The sequence below is a fragment of the Saimiri boliviensis genome, chromosome 2, assembly GCF_048565385.1.
Source record: "Saimiri boliviensis isolate mSaiBol1 chromosome 2, mSaiBol1.pri, whole genome shotgun sequence".
NCBI classification, from domain to species: Eukaryota; Metazoa; Chordata; class Mammalia; order Primates; family Cebidae; genus Saimiri; species Saimiri boliviensis.
In genome coordinates, this window is record NC_133450.1 from 227,923,389 (window position 1) to 227,942,676 (window position 19,288).

Sequence of the window (19,288 nt, forward strand, 5' to 3'; positions counted from 1 at the left end):
AACTCCGATTTATCAGTGACCCAAATAGAAGAACTAAAACCAAAAAACTCTTAGAAGAAAATATAGGGGGAAATGTTCATGACCTTAGATTTAGCAATGAATTTTTTGTGGGTTTTTTTTTTGGTGGGGGGCGGGGGGAGAGGCAGAGTTTCACTCTTGATACCCAGGGCTGGAGTACAATGTTGTAATCTTGGCTCACTGCAACCTCTGCCTCCCAGGTTCAAGCAATTCTCCTGCCTCAGGCTCCCGAGTAGCTGGGATTACAGGCACATACCACCATGCCCAGCTAATTTTGTATTTTTAGTAGAAACGTGGTTTCACCATGTTGGCCAGTCTGATCTTAAACCTCTGACCTCAAGTGATCCACCTGCCTTGGCCTCCCAAAATGCTGGGAGTACAGGCATGAGCCACCGTGCCCAGCCTAGCAATGTATTCTTAGCTGCAACACCAAAAGCACAAGCAGCAAAAGAAAAACAGAAAAAGACATTTCTCCAAAGGTTTACAAATGGCCAATAACATATGAAGAGATGCTCAACATCATTAAGTCATTATGGGAATGCATATCAAAACCACAATGAGGCCTGGTACGGGGTTCACACTTATAATTCCAGCACTTTGGGAGGCCAAGGCAGCCTCCCCTTGATCACCTGAGGTCAGGAGTTCAAGACCAGCCTGACCAACATGGTGAAACCAAGTCTCTACTAAAAACACAAAAATTACCTGGGTGTGGTGGCACACGCGTGTAGTCCCAACTACTCAGGAGGCTGAGGTAGGAGAATCACTTGAACCTGGAAGGCAGAGGTTGCAGTGAGCCGAGATCACACCACTGTACTCCAGCACCAGCAACAGACAAGACTCCTCTCAACGAAAATAGAAGAAAACAAACCCACAGTGAGTTCTACTTCATACCTACCATGATGGGAGTAATTAAAAAGGAAAAAACAAAAAACTTAAAAACAGGGGCAGGAGGTAGAAGAGGAATTAAGTGTTGACAAGGATGTGGAGAAACTGGAACCCATACACCACTAGTGGGAATGTAAAATGGTGTGGCCACTATGGAAAACAGTTCAGCAGTTCCTCAAAAAGTTAACAATGGAATCACCATTATAACCCGGCAATTCCACTCCTACATTTATCCCCAAAAGAACTTGTGAAAGGAAAAGAAATCTTAGGGCCCCAAAATTACTAAGCTCTAAGCTAAAGAGAAAAGTCAAACAGGGGAGCTGCTTAGGGCAAACCTGCCTCCCATTCTATTCAAAGTCAACCCTCTGGGTCACTGAGATAAATGCATATCTGATTGCCTTTGGAAAGGCTAATCAGACACTCAAAAGAATACAACCATTTGTCTCTCACCTCCTTGTGACCTGGAAGCCTCTTCCCTGCTTGAGTTGTCCCACCTTTCTGGACGGAACCAATATACATCTTACATGTAATGATTGATGTCTCGTGTCTCCCTAAAATGGATAAAACGAAGATGTGCCCCAACCACCTTGGGCACATGTCAGGACCTCCTGAGGTTGTGTCACGGACATGCATCCTCAACCCTGGCAAAATAGCTCTCAACTGAGAACTGTCTCAGATTTTTGGGGTTCACAAACTGAAAACAGAAACTCAAACTTGTAGGCCAAAATTCTTTGCAACATTGTTCACAACAGACAAATGATAAAAAGTATACATCAACAGATGAATAAAATGTGGCATAAACATACAGTGGATTATTCAGCCATAAAAAGGAATGAGATTACATGGTACAAAATGGATGCACCTTGAAAACATGTCAAAGAAGCCAGACACAAAAGGCCACATATTGAATGATTCCAGCTATAGAAAATATCCACTGAATTGTACCCTTTAAAATGGTTACAATGGTAAATTTCATGGTATGTGTACTTCACCACAGTTAAAAACAAACAAACAAACCAAAAAATACCCACAGGGGTCAAGCCTATCTCACTAACCTTGTGGCAGGAGGTAGACTAGCATGCCTGCTTCCCTTTGGACAGTTTCCCAAAAGGGCTCATAGTTAACGCTTAGTTCCTTCTACGCTATTCAACAAGCAGCCAAGTCACTTCTTCCCTTAGAAAGGGAAGAAGAGTGGAAAAGAAATGTGTACTCCTCCAACATTTTCCTCCTTCTGGGATTGTAGGGTGTGACAGATTAAGATGGTCACAAATTACCTGACATTGTTCCCAATAAGCAGTGGGTTCTTTGACCCCTCTTCTTAAATTTGGGCAAGCCAAGATTGCTTGGCCAACAGAATACTGGAGATGTGACACTGCGCCAGTTTGGGGCCCAGAGCTTTAAAAAAAAAACAAAAAAACAAAAAAACCCAGCACTTTTCATTTTGCTTAAAATACTTACTTTTGAAACCCACCAGCCATGTTGGTAAGAAAGCACAGCAGCCCTGTGAGAAGGCCCACGTGGAGAGGAACTGAGACCCTTGAGTGCACTTCCAGATAAAAGCATGCACTAATTTAACACCCATGTGCATAACAAGCCCTCTTGAAAATAAATTCTCCAGACCTAGTCAAGTTGGTCCAGCTGTATTCACCAAACCCTGCCAAAATTGTTCACTCATGAACAAAACGAATGATTTTGCTCTAAGCTACCAAGCTATGGTGAAGTTTGTAGAGAAGCAGTAGAGAACCACAACACAGTGGAAATTCCCTCCCCTCTCTGTTAAATATAAATAATAGAAAATCTGTCTGAAATACCCTTTTTAAAAACTCAGGCTTGAATACCCAAGTGACCACTATACATCCCATTAAAGAATTAGGCTCCCACACTCAACACAATCTTTGAGGCAAACTACTGAGTTCCTACATATTTCTAGCCTTGTTCTAAGTACAAAGTGGTAAGCAAGACAGTCGATTAGGAAGTCAGAAATACTTATATTACCAGGCATAGGCTGGAATTACAAACTGAGGTGTGCTTCACCACTGTCTGAGCTTAGAGGAAACCTCAATTTTGTTCAATGAGATGTTTCCCAAGCAAAAATGCTGGGAGGGGTGCTTTTCCTCTACTTCAGAAAGGACTGACCATGAAGTGGGGTTCAGATGTGATGGACAGGTGCCACATCTACTAGCAAGAAAAGGCAGGCCCAGCTGAGACAAATGATGGCTGGAAAGACAAACCCTCTCCCTCACACCTCAACCCATGTAACAAAGGTGCTGACTTTATTTTTTAAACCTCTTCTGGAAATCAAAAGCTAGCAGTAACTCCTTTCTCTCTGCACATTTCTCTCTGTAAATTTTGGTAGAAAACAATTACCTGGGCAAGTCCCCTCCCCTATGCCCCACACACTAGTCATTACAATTAAAATAAAAACATGCGGTAGTTCCCATTAAAAAAAAAAAAAAAAAAAAAAGGCAAACTTCTACACCACCAGTACCACCACAGCACCCTCCCCACAGCTACTGCCCCGTTTGTCTCTCTTTACTTCCAAACTGTGCCTCCTGCCAGTCCACTCTAACCACGATTTTACCTCAACATTCTAAACTACTAATCATAGTCATGAGGGTCCTTCCTTTACTAAATGCAAAGGGTTAACAATCTATGATGAGAGCTTGAGGCAGCAATATATTGAGCCTCACCCCGCTTTCAGAACCTCTCTTAGCTCTCACCTTATGACGTATCTATCTCTTCCTTTCCTTTGCAGCTCCTCCACTTGCCCCAACACCTTCACTTAAATGTTCCATATCAAGTACATTCAACTTAACATGTCAACACCAAAATCCTGATACTCCTTTTCTCATGTTCTTTCTACCTTGTTTGCCTTGCTCTAAACTTCACACCTGTTATATATATATATATATATATATATATATATATATATATGCTCTACCTTCAAAACATACCTCAAATCCAACTTCTTACTATCTCCAATGCTACCAGCCCAGTCCAAGTCCTTAAGATCTCTCACTAGACTATAACCCCCCAACGCCTTCCTTCTTTCACCCTGGTTCCTCTAGCGAAGTGGTTCTCATCTAGGAACTTGTTAGAAATGCAAATTCTTCCCCAACCCCAGAACTATTCCTCAAAGTTGGGATGGCTCATAAAACTTGTGTATTACCAAAGTCCTCCTCGTCAAACACCTGAACCACCCCACCTCTCTTACTTCCTACCCTGCTTTTCCCTGCTAGTTCATCTTGCCCAAGCCACACTGGATTTCTTGTGTTCTACAAACATACTGAGAAAGAAACAAAAGTTTTTACCTGAGAAATGCAAACCCCTTTAAATTATCAGGCTCAGAAAGGCATTTAAAATGTGATATCAGTCATGTCTCATTCCCTTGAGCTAAATAATTACCTCTTGAAGCAACTTACTATGTGGGCTCTGGACTGACAAGTAGCTATAAAATGTCATACAATAGACACCATAACTCATACCCTATGTTCAACAGTGTACAGTCAATTAATGTTATTTCTGTAACCAACGAGAATACCTGTCAAAACTGTATCAGCCCACTCCTTGTTCCCCTTTGCCTTTAAAACCTGCTTGTACCAAACAGAGCATTCCCCAAGGCCACTTAAAGTGGGTCCCTGGCAGCTGTTCTCACTTTGGCTCAAGTAAACTGTTTTAAAATTGTATTTTGTGCCTCAGCTTCTTCCCTTTAGGTTGACATTTATTCCGAACACTATTTCAGGCCCTTTTCATTAGTTGTACTTCTTCCTGGAAAAGTTGTTCACCCCTCCAGACACACAAGTATCTGTTCACATGTCACTTGAATGAACTGAGGCTTTCTCTGACTACCTTATATAAAATAAGAACACCACCTTCCTGACCTAGTCTCCTTACTATGCAGAATTTTTCACAAAGCACTTAGAAAAGAACCTGGCACTCAGTAAATGTTCAATAATTTGACTTTCCAATAGCTGCCTATGGGAAAAGATACAAGAAACAACTGATATTACTTAGGTTAACTGCCAAGACAATTTTAAAGCAGAAAAATAAAAAACAATTGCTACAAGGTGAATTAAAGGGGCAAAATGCAGCAATTGACAGTAAAGGCTAAGGCATGAACAGTTAACAGTTAACCAAACACTGGATCACCAAAGTTTAAGACGCCTTCAAAACTGAGCCCAGCAAAAATGGTGGGCTTTCTATGAGCCAAAGTAGATAAATACCACATGAAACACCAGAGAAGGGTAGATATACTAAGTACAGCTTTTCCCAAAGTGTGTTCATTGCATACAGCATCACCTTAAAGAACAGTCAAATGAAAGAGATGGTCTAGTGAGACTGTAAAAAGCTGGATGAAACTTTAGACTTCTTTAATGTAAGACTTCCTGTTGACTGTAATATGTTTAGTATCAATCTCTTAAGAGAAATACAATATGCGTATTTCCCTGTATGAATCACACCTTTTTGTTATACATGTGTATGTCATTGCACACACAGCTTAGTTTCACTTTCGTCACCAGCATACTGTTATCCACTGTTAAATTTTGTTGTGATATGCCTATTAATATATTTAAAAAACTCTTTTCATTATATTTAAACCAGCTGTCCCCAGACTTTTTACACAGGGGGCCAGTTCACTGTCCCTCAGACCGTTGGAGGGCGGCAACATACTGTGCCCCTCTCACTGACCACCAATGAAAGAGGTGCCCCTTCCTGAAGTGCGGCAGGGGGGCAGATAAATGGCCTCAGGGGGTCGCATGCGGCCCGCTGGCCGGGCCGTAGTTTGGGGACGACTGATTTAAACCAACTCTAAAACTCAAGATTCTTTTTTTTTTTGAGACGGAGTTTCGCTCTTGTTACCCAGGCTGGAGTGCAATGGCGCCATCTTGGCTCACCGCAACCTCCGCCTCCTGGGTTCAGGCAATTCTCCTGCCTCAGCCTCCTGAGTAGCTGGGATTACAGGCACGTGCCACCATGCCCAGCTAATTTTTTGTATTTTTAGTAGAGACGGGGTTTCACCATGTTGACCAGGATGGTCTCGATCTCTTGACCTCGTGATCCACCCCCCTCGGCCTCCCAAAGTGCTGGGATTACAAGCTTGAGCCACCGCGCCCGGCCTAAAACTCAAGATTCTAAACACACATAGATACCAGGTATCATTTACCTGATTTTTCAGTATTTGCTACACTTTGTTTAGGATATCACAAATATTATAATTGGGAAATAAAATCCCAAAATGGTATTTTCACTACTCCATTCTTTATTCAATTTGTACTAAATACTATCATTCAATATGAGAACAATTTAGGCCTACAGTATTTTAAACATTCTTTTAGTGCTGATAAGAATTTTAAGTATTTTGAACCCCTTAAGATGTAAGTATTTATCTTTAGACTTAGACCTAAAGATAAATATATTAAAAACAAAAACTATACCACTGCAGCAGCTTAAAGGTAATTTAGAGCTTATCAGCTAGTCCAGCGTACCCTATAAGCCTCACCACATGTATAATAAAGAAATCATAATGCCTCACTCAATGTCTAATAACTAGTCAAGTACTAAGATCAAAAGTAGAGCTCAAGTCACCTACCTTCCCAGTGTGCTCTTTTTATCACACCACAAAAGACCGTGTGTGACATTTAATTGGAAAACCTGAAAAATAAAGAATGTAAAATACGACAAAATCTGGGGTAAATCAACTCCAATAGCCTTTAAAACACATGGTTAGCAAAAGTTAAAGACATTTTTTTCTTTCTACAAAAGAGGCAAGACAAATCAAGTGTAAAAGCTAGAGATTTATTATTTTGTGATTAATAAATTGTCAAATTAGTTATGACACTATCCCACACTGAATACCACCATTCACCAGTACAAAAGTTTTAAAATCAGACTGAGGCATAAAGCAGAAAGAGCAAATACACACGAATACCCTTCTTAACAATCTCCTCTACTCATGCCTCCACCGTAACCTTTGTACATGTTTTCCTCCTGGGGAAAGTGTCAGAACAGTGCATGGACTGATGGGTAACCTGGCCTCTTAACCATTTTTTAATAGCAAGCAACTGACAGAAGTAATGGAATCAACTTGTATTTCCCTTGATTTTACTGGTCTGAATTCATTTTAGGTTACTTTAACATTTTAATTTCCTTTAACTGTACATGAGAGAATATAATCACCTAAGAGAATACTGAACCAGAGCCAGCCAAATGTATTACTGACCCTAAATTATGTTTTAATTGGTCCTAAAGGAATGTACCACCCCAACAATTTGGGAGTTAGGCAAACAGAAGTTCTTTGGGGAAGGGAAGAAAAAGGCTATAAAACAGCCAAATGTACTCGACATCGTTAAAACGGCTCTTTGTTTTCACCCCTGAATGATACTTCTTTACTACACTATATGCACAGAAATCCTAACAGAATCTTGGTTGCCAGTATTATTTAAGCTGGCCCAATCCAGGATAGATTCCGCTGCCCCCCACCCCATTCCCCTTTCTCTGAGGCTCTGAAAAGCACAATATTTAACTATTTCTTAATAGAACTACCAAAACACTTCAGAAACAATTGGCTCACAACTCATTTTAAATTTGTGTATTGCCTGTGCATGAAAAACAGATAAACCCAAAAGATAGTTCTATTTTTATATGGCGATTAAAAATAACTGAAACATCAAGACACTTTCAGTGAAAGCAACATTTCAATTACAAATTTTAATGCCTGTTAAACTACCTATGGGAGAAGCTGAAAAGTCCTAGGCAAATTTTGGGGTATACTACAGTGTTCCTTCAGTCTGCACAAAGATTAGGGTAATTTACAGTCAATCTGTGAATGAATGTTGAGACAGTGTTACATTATGTTGTCTGTACAATTAAATGTCCTTAAAGAGATAACCAGAATCAACTTTTCTACTATATTTTCAACAAACCTGACTAACCGGCACTTTTGCTGGGAGATGTTTGTCAAAGATGCTGTAAGACTCTATACAATTAGGAAATAACTCAGCTTTAAGAGTATTTTCTTATCTTCACTTTTTTGGTTACAGGTGTTTGCTCAGATAGCCTATTGCAGTATGTTTCTAGAAATGCAGTCCCAAATGTGCATACTCTATATTGTATACAAATAAAGCAAAATTATCAGTAGTATAAATCTTACAGCATTTTGTTTGCAAAAATGCATGCCAAAGTCACAATAAGCAATATTGTACCACAAATTATAGAGTGCAAATGATTTGCTTCTTTTTAATGCTTTTATTCTACATAAATTACTACCATAGGCTAATGTTTAAAAAGCAAATAAACTGGACAGATGCAGGACAAAATCTGGTCACCCAACTATAAAAGGTGATATTTTTAAAAAATTACAATAAATGCAGAAGTGATGCATGCAGTAGCCTTAAATGAAAAGCACTGATTCCCACTTTTCCAGAAAAGAAAAATACAGAAAAGCCCACTCATCTTACTGTACGCCACCTTAAAATGCATCATATTGGGTTTGTTTATAACAGCACAGAATTCCAAGAGTTGAAATGAAATAAAGCAGGTATTTTAAAGTTTTAAGAGCCGTTATCAAAAATAAATTACATTTTTTCAAGATACAGAAATGCTGCTATGATGGCTGAGAGCCCAGTAACCTTTCAATAGCTGCATTGATATCACCTCCTGTTGCTATTAGAGCTTGCAAGTTTGCTTCACGGTTCAAAAATCCCATTGCACTGAGCTGTTCCAGTTGTTGCTGAAATCTGACTTCTGGATTCTGTAGCTATTAAAGGAAAAAATAATAATAATCCAACTCTAAAGGAAACCAGTCCATGTCACACCTGACTTTTTAAATTTTTAATTGCTTTTTTTAAATAACATATGCTGATCTACTGCGCTTTAAAAACAGTGCCTGCCTCTTGAAATATATCCAACATATTTAAAAGTCCATTAACACTTTAAATAGTCTAGTTTATACCTAAATACATGGCAAATAGATCACAACTCTACTACTTTGGGGAGGGAAAAAAAGCTTAATAAACATCAACCATTATTTTAGAGTATCACGTACATGCAGAAAAACTTTAAAGTATACATACAAATAGTTCAGAATTAGATGATTTGTGTAGCTACTGACCAACTGAGTAACTACAGAAGCCAATAACCTCATGCATAAAATTCTAAAGCTTCAATGACTGTTCGAATGAATGTTGAGTTTAACTTCTGCACTGGCCAATTCTTAGAAAAGAGCTTCAGTTTCAGGCCCAAAATTACACTCTTAATTCTGACAATTCAGTAGCATCAAATCTTTTCTTCAGAAATGAAGTTTAAAAAAAAAAAACAAAACCCACATAAATGACCAATCAGTCCTAGGCCTACTTATTTGGAGGCTTGTAAGTTAACTTCTATTAACAATTGATTCTAATACTCCAAATCCTTTTTTCTTATTTATTCCATGAATATTTACTGAGTACCTACCATGAGCCAGGAACTATGGTATCCTAGGTATCGGGAACACAAACATGCATGAGACAGACCCCACCCTGTTTATATTAAGGCTTGAAAACAGAAAGCAGGCCGGGCACAGTGGCTCATGCCTGTAATCCCAGCACTTTGGGAGGCCAGGACAGGTGGGATGGCTTGAGCTCAGGAGTTTGAGACCAACCTGGGAAACATGGCAAAACCCCATCTCTACAAAAAATACCAAAGTGGGAGGACTGCAGAAGCCCAGGAGGTAGAGGTTGCAGTGAGCTGTGACTGCACCCAGCCTCAGACTCTGTCAAAAAGGAAAGGGAAAGAAAAGAAAGGAAAAAGGAAAGGCAACGAAGGGAAAGGGGAAAGGGAAAAGGGAAAAGGGAAGGGGGAAGAGGATAGGAAAAGGGGAAAGGGAAGGGAGAAGAGGAAAGGGGAAGGGGACAAGGGAAGGGAAAAAGGGAAAAGGGAAAGGGGAAAGAGAAAGGGAAAAGGGAAAGGAAAGAAAAGAAAACAGAAAGCACCTAACAGACCTTTAAACATTAAGAAATTTGGGGACAACCCAATAAAATAGGTTTGAACTGGCAATCATCTTTATATAATGGCACATTATTAGCAAAGCCAATAAATGTTTGTAGATGCAAGCACATTATTAGGGGTCCATATTCTTAGCCATATTTGCGAGATATGTATATGCAACACAAACTACCGCAGGAGGTGGTTTGATGGGTGGGGTAAGGTAGTCAGGACTCTTTTCCAGTCAAAAGACTAGAATACAGTTTTCCTGGAGGTATTTGGCATGATCAAGTTTCCATTCCTCCCTAAGAACTTTTTTAAAGCAAAACCTATTTAAAATGATTTTCAAACAGGAACTCCACACACAAAAAAGGCATTTTTAAAGGAAATCACTAAAAATTAAGACTTTAGGTTGCAGCCTAGCTTTCCTACAGGCATAACAATGTTTCCTTTAGCGTCTCATATAGCATCAAAGGCAACAGTTTCTGTAATGCCTGTTTCTTATTCAATATCCTTAAGACTGTATTGTTCATTAATCTAAACACCTAAGAACTACTGCTTTCCTTTTTTCCCTTTTCCTTCTTTTTGGAAATTTCTAAATTTCCAACATTAAGGAATACAAAACTTGAAGGAAAAAGAGCTGATACCTGCGGATTTACCCCAGCAAGAGCCTGTAGCATCTGCTGAATAAACTGCTGATGCCCGGGTTCAGTGGTTCCTGCTGTGGGGCTTGTGTTTTCACTAGGTGCAGCGTTAGAGCCATTGGTTCCTGAGGAGCCTCCAGTGCCTCCTAATGCCCCCAAGCCAGGAGTAAACCTAGAGAAAGAACAAATAGGAAATAACCTAAGGTCTTGCAAAACCAAAGACGAGTCAGTAAATCAGTTACATTTTAATATAATATAAGCTAAGTTATCTTTTTAAAATAAGCCTTTTTGGCCTGGTGCAGTGGTTCATTTGGGAGACCAATGATCCCAGCAGACCAGCAATGTGAGATCAGCTCAGATAACACAGTGAGACCTCTCTCTTCAAAAAATAAAAAACAAAATTAGCTGGGTGTGGTGGTACACACCTGTGGTATCGGTTATTTGGCAGGATGAGGTAGGAGGTAGGCTTGTACCCAGGAGGGGGAGGGTGAAGTGAGCTGAGATTGTGCCACTGCACTCCAGTCTGGGCAACAGAGTAAGACTCTGTCTTATGAATTTAAAATATAATAATCATTTAAAAAATAATCATTTTTAACTTAAAAAACCCTGACTTAAAAACAATCATAGCCAGGCACTGTGTCCCAGCTACTGGGGAGGCTAAGGTGAGAGGATCGCCTGAGCCTACAAGTTCAAGTTCAGCCAGGGCAAAAGAGCAAAAGCCCATCTCTAAAAAAAAAGCCACATGTCGTGGCTCATGCCTGTAATCCCACTTTGGAAGGCCATGGCTCCTGGAGCCTAGGAGTTTGAGACCAGCCTGGGCAACATGATAAAACCCTGTCTCTAAAAACAACAACAAGTGTGTGTGTGTGTGTGTGTGTGTGTGTGTGTGTGTGTGTGTGTGTGTTAGCTGGGTGTGGTGATGTGCACCTGTAGGGAGGCTGGGTGAGAGAATCTCTAGAGCCTGGGAAGTTGAGGCTGCAGTGAGCCACAATTGCACCACCACACTCACAGCCTAGGTGACTGGGCTAGACCCTGTCTCAAAATACAACAACAACAAAAACCACAAGGCAGGCAGCATAATGCTAAATCTGAAATTCTCAGAGAAGGTAACCATTATGTACTTTCATTATCTTCCCCAAATAAGCCTACCCAGGAATGAGGCCCGGGGCTTCCGTTGCTAAAGTCTGTAAACCCTGCTGAATCTGTAACAAGGCCTGCATTGCTCTAGGGTTTGACATTGCTGATAGTGTATCAGGATTCTGCATCTAAGAAAGAAAGAAAACTAGTGGTTACAAAGGAATGAAAATCAGTGAAAGTAAGTTTTAAAATCTTTGTTATGCTTCTGGAGAAAATCTAAAACCTTACTCCTGGACACTGGTATTCCATAATTTCTTTCCCAAAATAAACACAAGTGTCTCCTCTTTGACAGCAAACCTAGTATACAAATCATTACTTGACCTCCTCCTAACTCCATCATGAAAGCCATTTTCATAATGGAAGACAATCAGGAGCTACTCTGGAAGCCACAACTATTCCCCTTCTCCAACAGAAGATAGAGTGTTATTTCTAAAAGACAACCTCCAAATGCACAATTCTTACAACATGGTAATATGGTGAAAGCCACATATTCCACCTAATCAAGTTACCTGTTTCTGATGTAACAATTTTACCAGTAAGGTACACTCTAAAACAATAGTTCCAAATTTGACATTAATACATGTATCCTGTATTTAGCTTTACTACTTCCAAATATACACCACTTGACTAACCAAAGATAGGCTTACATCATTACAATAGATCAAGGACACCAACTAACCTTGGAAAATGGTTTACAGGCCTGAGAGTCACTGCATGATATATAAAGCCCCAGAACTACCAGTTTCAGAACACCAAGACTGACTTCTCTTTTACCATTTTAAATAAAATACCATGGCCAATCTCCAGTACTTGTTTATAAAATAACCTTCCTTATATGACAACACTGACCATTTTAATCTTACTAATCCTGAGTTTGAGGAAATGAGATCTACCCCTTGGGGGAAAAAAGCATTCTATTAATTTGGAAGAAAACAATCCGTAAAATAGAATAGGGTAGCTCTTTCCTGTTACTCAAAATTAGTTAAACCATAAAGCATAACATGACACAAGGAAGCACTTCAAAGTTAGTACAGTGAAAGGAAATGGTTTATGGTATTAACAAAGCATTCAAAATCCTAGGTCCTCAAAAACAAAATGGTTCTTTCCTCAGAATTTATGTTTGAGAAACATAAGCAAAGGTCAGCAGTGAAATGGGACTCTGTTAAGATCAAGCTGAATTCTCTACGAATTGACAGCATTATCAGTCTCTATTCTATGTTTTGCTATCAGCCAGAGAAGAGCAAGGAAAATGTTCATCATCAAAATTTTTCAAGCAAATCATTACCCAAGATAGCTAACATCTTGTCTTACTCACTTGTTGGAGGAAAGTTGGGAGCTGTTGTCTCATTTGTTCTTGAAGCTGAGGATTTCCAGCAAATAGGGGATTATTCAGCATCATCTATGGGGCAAGTGTTCAAACAATTTTTACTGGAAATATCTGAAACAAGTAATGTACCTTGTTTTATTCTATCTTCCCCCAAGTGCCTAAACTGGCACTTAAAAGGGAGGAAGGTAGAACATAAATAAAAAAGGAAAAGGGAAGATACTGTCCACAAGAGTGATCTCCAGAACAACAAAAACAAAAACGAGGCATCTTCTCTCTCAATGAGAATGGTGGTTATGGTAATGACATGCAATATCCTAAAAAATAAAAGCATTCATTTTCTTAGGCTTTTCCTGAACAAAGGTGAATACTTGCCATTGAAAGAAAAATGGGAATAACTGGTATTCATGAAGATATATTTTCTACTACACTGACAGAATAAACATAAACATCAATACATGAACTATGTAACATTGCTTGCTTAGAAAACTCGACACACAAGTGGCAGGCACGAGAAAATCCAGATCTGAAAAGGACCACTACATCTACCTGCCTACTACAAAACAGCTAATATGAGGTCCAAAAAAGTAACACCGCTAAACAGCAACCAACTTGCCAGAGAAATGGAGCTGCTAGGTGAAAATTGGCCAGGCCTAGCACCAACAGTCCTCTGGGGAAATTATTAAAATAATTTAAGACCTAAAAGATGTACATCCATTTGAGAACACCAAGATTACCATCTGGATTTCACCTCACTACCGCCAGAGATGAGAAAAGTGGCATCTCCTAACCTTCAAATAAATGTTAAGAATTTAAAAATCAGGATCAGTATTAGTATGATGTCATATACCTGAAAATAAGATTAAAATACACAATCAGCATAACCAGAAACTAATAAATTCTCATAGCTTCAAAAGACACATTTTATATCATTTTCCCCAGAGTAAAAAGTCAACTAGCAAGGATTTACTGATAGCCTATTTACCTATACAAAGTCTGGGGAGGAAATGATCCCCACCCTCAAGTAGTTAACCGTATTTAAGACCAATGTAAATGTTGGTAGAGAAAATTTGCCCCAATTCTTGCAAAGTGGATCTTTTAGTTAATTTTAATATAATAACCAAAGCAGAAGTCAGACAACCTTGCAGGAACATACATATTTATTTCAAAATGACCAATAAGTAAGTAATACCTGCTCTTAAGGTCAACAAACCTGCTTCTTTAGTGGTTCCAGTCAAATACTTCTTTATTACAAACATATTAACAAGGTTATCACACATATCTTTTGGGATTTACTTAATTGAATCTTAAAAAAGCATGTCATCTTAAATGTATTCATTCACAGACGATCATCTCATTTCATTAGGATATTTCTTATAACTTACCTGAGTGCTTATACCACAAGTTTACACTCCAGACTCTTTGTAATATTTAAAAATCAAAATAGAAAAACCACACATTTTAATCTGTTGATAACAAGAACGTTGTAATAGTTTCTAAATTATGTGTAATAAGACATGCCAATCTAGTATTAGCAGCATTTTGCTTTAGAGTAAAAAACAGTATGTGAGTGCTCAACTCACTTTACTAGTGTAATATTATTAAAAATTGCTAGGCATGTGGTTGTTAAAGTCACCTTTTAAAAGTAAGATGCACATTCAGTACTAGCCAAATACACACTTAAAATGGCTGTTACAGTAAACTAAGCCTTTAACAACTCAGTCTGATAAGTTTCATATGAATAAACCAATTTTCCATAAAATGTACCTCCCAATATACAAAAAACATACAAAAATTCTTCTTAAAATGTGTTATTTCCAATTCCACAAATCTGGTGAGGGCCTAAGTTATTACTGATAATTATACATCAAAGATACTTGAATCAATATACTTCTAGAATTTAGAAAATAAAAACCATTCATTTGACTTAAAACTTTAAAAAGTTAAGGAATGGGATTAACTATAAAGTGTTTCAAATTCCTGACACACTACAGAAGCTGTTTCTAATAAACAGCAAATATAAACTACAGATGATCAAGGTTTATTACATTCTCCGTGGTTTTTTAAGCCCTATGGTATGGAACCTAGACAGTACCTAGAGAACTTGAGGGGGAAGGAGTTATCAGATGTAATTATATCAAAATCTCTAAGGATGGGGCCCAAGCATCAGCACTGTATGTAAAGCTTCCCAAGTGTTCCTGAATGTTCAGCGAACTTTGAGATCCCCTAATTTTCTTAGTTGTAGTCTCTTTAGAAACAAATTAGAAAAAGGAATACATTAATAAGGGATAGGTATACTATCTTCAGCAGGGGAATCAATAGTTGAAAGAATGAGAACATTGTCCTGACAAATTCCCGTCTTTAATAAATGACTTCATGCTATTTTACAACTGCCATTTTGAGCATGACTATTATAATCTTAGTGATCTACTAAATAAAACTATTTCAAATGTATTAACACTGCTCTTACTTGCTTTCAAGATTAACATTTCATGAAGAGTGTATCTTCAAAAGAGAGGGCATTACAGAACTTTGTACTTGTCTCCTAACTCAACATATGTAGAAACAAAGTAAACCTACACTTCTTTCTAGTCAATGAATGGCAGAGAAAAAGTTGTTTTAATTATATATTAAGTATTTAATTACTGCAAAGAAACACATGGTCTAAAAAACTGGAGACACCGTTTACTTACTTTTCTAGTACATTAAGATATCATACACAACACAAATGTGCCAAAATCACAATTACTAGATGAGGTTCACACTACATAGTCCTTTTCAATGCAAATACAAACTCACCTGTGCAGCCAGGTCGGGATTCTGACTTAGTGACTGCATCATGCTTCTCATGTAGGGGGCAGACAACATGTTTTGCATAAGCTGTGGGTTTTCAGTTATTTGCTGCAACAAGCTCTGCATTCCTGGAGTGTTGAACATACTAGCTGAAAGTTTGTTTAAAAAAAAAAAGACATATTAAAGAAAAATACTTGTAAGTTAAAGCTTTAAAATACAATGTGCACTGTGTTTAATTTTACCAAGTACAAACGATTACATATATTATGTATCAACTGAACTATGAAAGTACTTTAAAAGATCTCTAAAAGGACACGCCCAACATATACCAATAAAAGAAGACTTATGAGTTTAAACATTCTGGTTGCATTTATGGTAAAACCTTGTGTCATGAAGAGCTAGCTTCTGAAGTCAATTTAAGGCAAAAATTAGATATGATCAAAATTACTCCTGAAAAATTCCATAAAGTAAAAAAGACTGAGCCAACTTTTTCTCCAGGACTGCAAAAGATTAATTAGAATTTCGCACTCAGTATTGCTCAGCCTTATAAAATAAGGAAGCCTTCACGCCCAAGGGAACAAAATATGTAATGCCTCCACCCATTTTCACTGAGTACTGGCACTCAGTAAGTAAAATGGTAGGCACATTTAACATTTGAAACCATAGAGCACAGCGACTCGAAGCAGTATGAGGAGCCTGATTACCTGGGTTCAAATTTAACCTAACCATGTGATCTTGGGCAAGTTATTTGGCATCTTCATATTTCAGGTTCCCCATCTGTAAAATGGAGAAAGCAGTATCTACTTCATAGGGTGGCTATAAGAAACTGATGTATAAAGCACTTGCTATGATTACTGTTTTTCCTTTTCTTGTCAAGGGCTACAGATGAATTTATGTGAATTCCGTATGTGATGACAACTGTATATTTAGGCAAATTTTCCTTAAAACTAAGTTAATTTGCTTGACTTACACCTAGATTTTCAACTGCCAACTAGATACACTTAAACTCAAATACATTCTCAAACTTACTATGCCAAGTCAACTCATTAGGTTTTTCATCTCCCTTCTGCTCTTCCATCCAGTGTAGTTATATCAGGCTTAAGACATCTGACTCTTGGCCGGGAGCAGTGGCTCACACCTGTAATCCCAGCACTTTGGGAGGTCGAGGAGGTGGATCACCTGAGGTCAGGAGTTCAAAACCAGCCTGACCAACATGGCAAAACTTCATCTCTACTAAAACTACAAAAAATTAGCCAAGTGTGGTGGCAGGCGCCTATAATCCCAGCTACTCGGGAGGCTGAGGCAGGAAAATCGCTTGAACCCAGGAGACAGAAGATTGCAGTGAGGCGAAGGTTGCAGTGACCTGAGATCGCACGATCGTGCTCCACCCTGGGCAACAAGAGCAAACTCCGTCACACAAAAAAAAGATTCTTCTCACTTTTCTACTTTATTATAATCCTATTATTTTTAATAGTTCTTGTTTTTCCTATTTTCTCATGTTGTAAAAGCTTAATTTAGTGTTTTTCACATCCTAGAGCCCAACCTTGGAGATACCATGGGTTTGCTTCCAGAGCAGTGTGCAATAAAGCAAGTCACACACATTTTTTGGTTTCCCAGAGCACAAAAGTTGTTTATATGATACTACTGTCTATTAAGTATGCCACAGCCTTCCAAAAAACTCTGCACATAAACTTAAAAATACTTTATTGCCCAAAGTTGCTAACAGTGAGTCAGCTGGTGGTCACTAAAGGTTGGGGTGGCTATGGCAATTTCTTAAAATAAAACAATGAACTTTGCCCCATCAGGAAAACTTTGTTGCACTCAATGCTGTTTGATTGCATTTACCACAGCAGGACTTCCAAAACTGAAGTCAACCCTCTCAAACCCTGCCACTGCTTTATCAACTAAGATTATATAACATTCTAAATTCTTTGTTGCTATTTCAATAATGTTCACAGCATCAAGAAACCACTCTTTGCTCATCTACAAGCAGCAACTCCTCATCTATTCAAGTTTTTTCCTGACACTGTAACAATGCAGTGTTCAGCCTCCACCTCTTTTTTTCTTTTTTAAATTGAGATGGAGTCTCATTTTTGTCACCCAGGCTGGAGTGAGGACAGTGGCATGAACATAGCTCACTGCTGCCTCCAATTCCTAGGCTCAAGGGATCCTCCTGTCTGCACCACCCAAAAGTACTGGGATTACAGATACGAGCCAACATTCCTAGCAGGCTCCACTTTACATTCTAGTTCTCTTGCTACTTTCACCACTTCTACAGTTTCTTCCTTCACGGAAGTCTTGAACCACTCAAAGGCATCCATGAGGGATAAAATAAACTTCCGAACTCCTGTTAATGTTGACATTTTGACATCCTCTCCATTAATTAGGAACGTTCTTAATGGTATTGAGAATGGTGAATCTTTTCTAGAAGGTTTTCAATATACTTTGCCCAAATCCATTAGAGGACTCACTATCTAAGGCAGCTATAGCCTTATGAAATGTTATTTCTTAAAGAAGACTTGAAAGTTGAAATTGCTCTTTGATCCATGGGCTGCATGCAGAATGAATGTTGTGTTAGCAGGCATAAACATTAATCTCCTCGTACATCTCAATCAGAGCTCTTGGGTGACTACATGCACTGTCAATGAGCAGTAATATTTTGAAAAAAATCTTTTCCTAAGCAGCATGTCTCACCAGTGGACTTAAAACATTCAGTAAACCATGCTGTAAACAGATGTGCTGTCATCCTGGTTTATTTTTCCCCCCTATGTTTAGAGCACAGGCAGTATAGATTTAGCATAATTTTTAAGGCCCTAGGATTGTTGGAATAATAATGAGGACTGGTTTCAACTTGGTCACCAGATGCATTAGCCCATAATAGAGTCAGCCTTTCCTTTGAAGCACTGAAGCTAACTAACTTCTCTCTAGAAATAAAAATTCTAGGTGACATCTTCCTCCAGTAGAAGGCTGTTTTTCACCTACATTAAAAATTGGTTGTTTAGTGTCGCCACCTTCTTCAATGATCTTCCTCGATGATCTAGATAACTTGCTGCCTCACCTTGGACTTTTATTTTATAAAGATTTCCTAAACCTAAGCTGGTCAACCTCAGCTAGTTTACAACTTTACTGCTGCAGATTCCTTACCACAGAGCCTTCACAGAATTAGAGAGAGTTAGGGTATTGCTCTGGATTAGGCTTTGGCTTATGGGAACGGTGCGGCTGGTTTGATCGTCTATCTAGATCACTACAACTTTCCCCGTATCAACAATAAGATTGTTTCACTTTCTTGTCATTCATGCCTTCACTGGAGTAGCATTTATAATTTTGTTCAAGAACTTTTCCTTTGCATTCACAAATTGGCTGTTCAGTTTAAGAGGCTTAGCTTTTGGCCTATCATAGTTTCTGATATGCCTCCCTTACTAAACCTAACCATTTCTAGCTTTTGATTTAAAGTGAGAGATTCTTTTACTTGAATACTTAAAGGCCACTGTAGAGTTATTAACTGACCCAATTTCAATATTGTATC

General features: G+C 38.6%; 1 protein-coding gene across 2 annotated transcripts in view; it reads right to left on the reverse strand.

The window, feature by feature from the left end:
- Window positions 1-6,678: 6,678 nt before the first annotated feature.
- UBQLN1 (ubiquilin 1) overlaps window positions 6,679-19,288 on the reverse strand; it is a 47,027-nt gene continuing 34,417 nt past the window's right edge. Inside the window, exons 7-11 of one of the 2 annotated variants that reach the window (XM_039474791.2) lie at window positions 15,769-15,911; window positions 12,961-13,044; window positions 11,658-11,773; window positions 10,512-10,680; window positions 6,679-8,659 (exon numbers count right to left, since the gene is read on the reverse strand). In XM_039474791.2, coding sequence (XP_039330725.1) covers window positions 8,507-8,659; window positions 10,512-10,680; window positions 11,658-11,773; window positions 12,961-13,044; window positions 15,769-15,911 — 665 coding nt within the window. In that variant the 3' untranslated portion in view covers window positions 6,679-8,506. The remainder of the gene's footprint in view (window positions 8,660-10,511; window positions 10,681-11,657; window positions 11,774-12,960; window positions 13,045-15,768; window positions 15,912-19,288) is intronic. The other variant, XM_039474792.2, reaches the window with a different exon arrangement.